The 3,319-nt window shown below is 59.8% G+C and overlaps 1 protein-coding gene across 1 annotated transcript; it reads left to right on the top strand.

Moving 5' to 3' along the window:
- The first annotated feature begins 248 nt into the window (after window positions 1-248).
- HELT (helt bHLH transcription factor) lies at window positions 249-3,069 on the top strand. The gene is made up of 4 exons (XM_061404029.1): window positions 249-373; window positions 1,491-1,641; window positions 1,905-2,001; window positions 2,380-3,069. Exons 1-4 carry the CDS (start codon window positions 249-251, stop codon window positions 2,877-2,879), a joined length of 873 nt encoding a protein of 290 aa, XP_061260013.1. The 3' UTR covers window positions 2,880-3,069.
- Window positions 3,070-3,319: the final 250 nt, after the last annotated feature.

The following is a 3,319-nucleotide window of genomic DNA, read 5'->3' on the forward strand; positions in this document are numbered from 1 at the left end:
CTCCCACCACCCCCCTCACACACACACACACACACACACACACACGCACATACACACACACACACACACACACACACACACACGCCTGCCTGTCTTTCCTCCCCCACCCTCTGGCATTATTAAAATTTAGCCCAATGAAACTATTCATACTTTTCAATGGACATTTTCCGTATAGGATAATAGGCTACAAATTGAGCCTCTTCCCCCCGCGAGGAGAGAGCCAGAGGGAGGAGAAAAGAAAGGCAGCGATGTGGTCAGGCAGTGGGGGGAGCGTCGCGTGCCAAAGACCGGCGGGAGGGGTGAGGCGAGGCGAGGGCCTCGTGTGCCAGCGGCAGCCCCACACCTGCCGGGATGTCCGGACAAATAAAGCGGGGTAAACAAAAAGGGGGGAGGTGGACGTGTCACCAAGTCGTGTGAGAAAAGCCTGGGAACAAACGGGGCGCCTCCGTCTCCAAGAGCTCTCCCTTGAACCCGGCGGAACAGCCTATTAAAGGCTTACTTAATTACTTTAATGACTCTGGACAGGCTTTAAAACGCACTCGGCGCTGGGACTGTGGGCTTGCTGGGATTTGTAAACAGGCAATCGTGTGAGACTCAGCGGTGGGACTAAAGGAGGCGACACTGTTTTGTGAGGTTCCTCGCCCCCCGGTGCCCACAGCCGCTGCGCCCCTGCGCTCGCTCACCCGCCGGCGCGGTTTACCGCCTCTTTCCCACCCGGGCTGTTGCCATGCAAATATTATTCCCCCCGCCGGTCACGTGTCCTTTGAAGGGCCACGTGGATTAACAAAGCTGATCTGCCCCCAACTCTCCCCCCTCGGCTGCTAATTTTTTTTTTCTCTTAACTTAAAAAAAAAAAACAAAAAACAAAACTGATCTTGAATGCATGCATCCCCCAAAAGCAGCTCCCCTAATCCTATGGAATAATTCAAGTCGTGAATGCACTTGGAGCCCTAGATGACCGCTTTATAAGGCAGACCCTCGTAGTTGGGAGGCTACAGTCTACCTGGAACACTCGAGGAGGCACACGAGGGGAAAAGCGGACGGGTGCCTCGCGCCACCGCCTCTCCCGACGACGCGTATTGATCAGAATGTCAGACAAGCTCAAGGAACGCAAAGTGAGTCGGCTGAGTCCAGATGGCTCTTGCGCCTTCTGGGTGGGGGTGTCTAACTCCCAGAGCCACCACCTGGCTGGACCGACGAGCCGGGACGTGGTCACACAGGACTTCTCCTGGAGAGGAATCCTGAGTGGTTTGGGAAGGGAATGAGGATAGCTAGAGGGGACTCCACCGTCGGGGTGGAGGCCACATCTGGAAGCTGGTGGCCACCTCCCCATGGCCCTGGTGTGACCCCGCAGAGGTTAGAAGCGGAGTGCATCAGCACAGGTGCGAGAGGACAGAGCTCAGTGACCCAGTGGGGGGACAGGGGCCTGGGGCGACTCCCTGGGCAGCACTGAGGGGTGGCAGACGGCTGTGCCAGCCGTGCCTTTGATGATTCTCTGGGCAAAGACATCCTAAACGGACAAACCTCTGTTCTCAGAGAACCCCCGTTTCCCACAAAGTGATAGAAAAGCGGAGAAGAGACCGGATTAACCGCTGTTTGAACGAGCTGGGCAAGACGGTGCCCATGGCCCTGGCGAAGCAGGTAATGTTGGCAGCTGAGAAAACGGTGCTGGCGCTGGGGATCCTCTGATGCCGGGAGTCTGGAGCTGGAGAGGGCCGTAGGTGCGGGCTTCCTGCCCGGGGCCCTGCGCGCTGAGTTGAGCCCCAGGCGGCCCTGGCGCAGATCCACAGTGGCGCCCCCTGTTCGGCTGGATGGTCCCCTCGGGTTAAAACGGTGCACCCAGCCTACCCAGGTTAGCCCGCACCGTCTGGGCCGCTTCCAGGAGACTTTTCGTCCTTTTCCAGAGTTCCGGGAAGCTGGAGAAGGCAGAGATCCTCGAGATGACCGTGCAGTACCTGAGAGCCCTGCACTCCGCCGATTTTCCCCGGGGAAGGGAAAAAGGTGGGCAGGGAGTGTGCACCACACAGAGCCCTGCGGGTGGCAGCGGGAGTAAATCGGTCTCTCAAGGTCTCCTCTCTGGATGCTGCAGGGACGGGGCCCCGAGTCCTGAGAAAGCTAAGGGGGACTGGAGAACAGGGGTCTGGGGATACAGGTTCTGAGGCCTCCTCTCAGGTGGGGAGGAGTGAGGTCAGACGCCTAAGGAAATGGAGGTCGCTGGCTTGCGTTTTTTCCAGTCTCCAGGCTGGAAAGAGAGGGGCGGGCCTCGAATGGAAACCGGCCAGAAAACGTGATGGGAGGGGCTTGGCACCTGCCTTAGGCTCCGGGTCAGGAAGGGGCCACTCACAGTTTTCCCTTTCTCCGTTTTCCTTGCCCCTCCAGCAGAGTTGCTAGCAGAGTTTGCCAACTACTTCCACTATGGCTACCACGAGTGCATGAAGAACCTAGTGCATTACCTCACCACCGTGGAGCGGATGGAGACGAAAGACACCAAGTACGCGCGCATCCTCGCCTTCTTGCAGTCCAAGGCCCGCTTGGGCACCGAGCCCGCCTTCCAGCCACTGGGTTCGCTCCCCGAGCCGGATTTCTCTTACCAGCTGCACCCAGCGGGGCCCGAATTCGCGGGCCACAGCCCGGGTGAGGCGTCCGTGTTCCCGCAGGGCGCGGCGCCGGGACCCTTCGCCTGGCCGCACGGCGCGTCCCGCAGCCCCGCGCTGCCCTACCTGCCCAGCGCGCCCGTGCCGCTCCCGAGCCCCGCGCCGCAGCACAGCGCCTTCCTGGCGCCCGGGCAGGGCCTGGACCGCCACTACCTGAACCTCATCGGCCACGCGCACCCCACCGCCCTAAACCTGCACGCGCCCCAGCACCCCCCGGTGCTCTGACGCCGACAAATCCGCAGACTGCTCTGCGCTCTGGGCACTGCTTGGGAGAAATACTGTATATTGTACAAGTGTAAATATTGTGCTGGGAAAAAATAAAAAGCTGAGTGGGGGAAGGTCAAAAGGGAATTCGTCTTCTGAAGGACCTCCCCCCTGGCAATAAAGGCTTTCTGAAAGTCCCAGAGAGACGGATTCCTTGTTACCTTTGCTCTTCTAAAACCCATCCCCTCCGAGGGATCTCAGGCACAAGGCCGATGCTGGCTGAGGTGACGACCTCAGTTATTTGGGTGGGGAAAGGGATGGGTCGCCGCGCAGGGACGGAGGAGGCGGGGAGGCCAAGTGGAGGAGGCGCTTCCAGGCTGGCTTCGCGGTTCCACCCGGGCTCCAGACCTGCCTCCTCCTCACGCGCACCTTGGGTATTTGCCTGGGAGAAGGGCGGATGG

The sequence above is a fragment of the Bos javanicus genome, chromosome 27 (genome assembly GCF_032452875.1).
Source record: "Bos javanicus breed banteng chromosome 27, ARS-OSU_banteng_1.0, whole genome shotgun sequence".
NCBI classification, from domain to species: domain Eukaryota; kingdom Metazoa; phylum Chordata; class Mammalia; order Artiodactyla; family Bovidae; genus Bos; species Bos javanicus.

Bases quoted from the DNA above. Each gene is read 5' to 3' on its own strand.
- HELT (XM_061404029.1), top strand. From the start codon at position 249: ATGTGGTCAGGCAGTGGGGGGAGCGTCGCGTGCCAAAGACCGGCGGGA. The intron at 374-1,490 runs GTAAACAAAAAG...GTGCCTTTGATG, and splicing joins GTCCGGACAAATAAAGCGGG to ATTCTCTGGGCAAAGACATC. The intron at 1,642-1,904 runs GTAATGTTGGCA...GTCCTTTTCCAG, and splicing joins CCATGGCCCTGGCGAAGCAG to AGTTCCGGGAAGCTGGAGAA.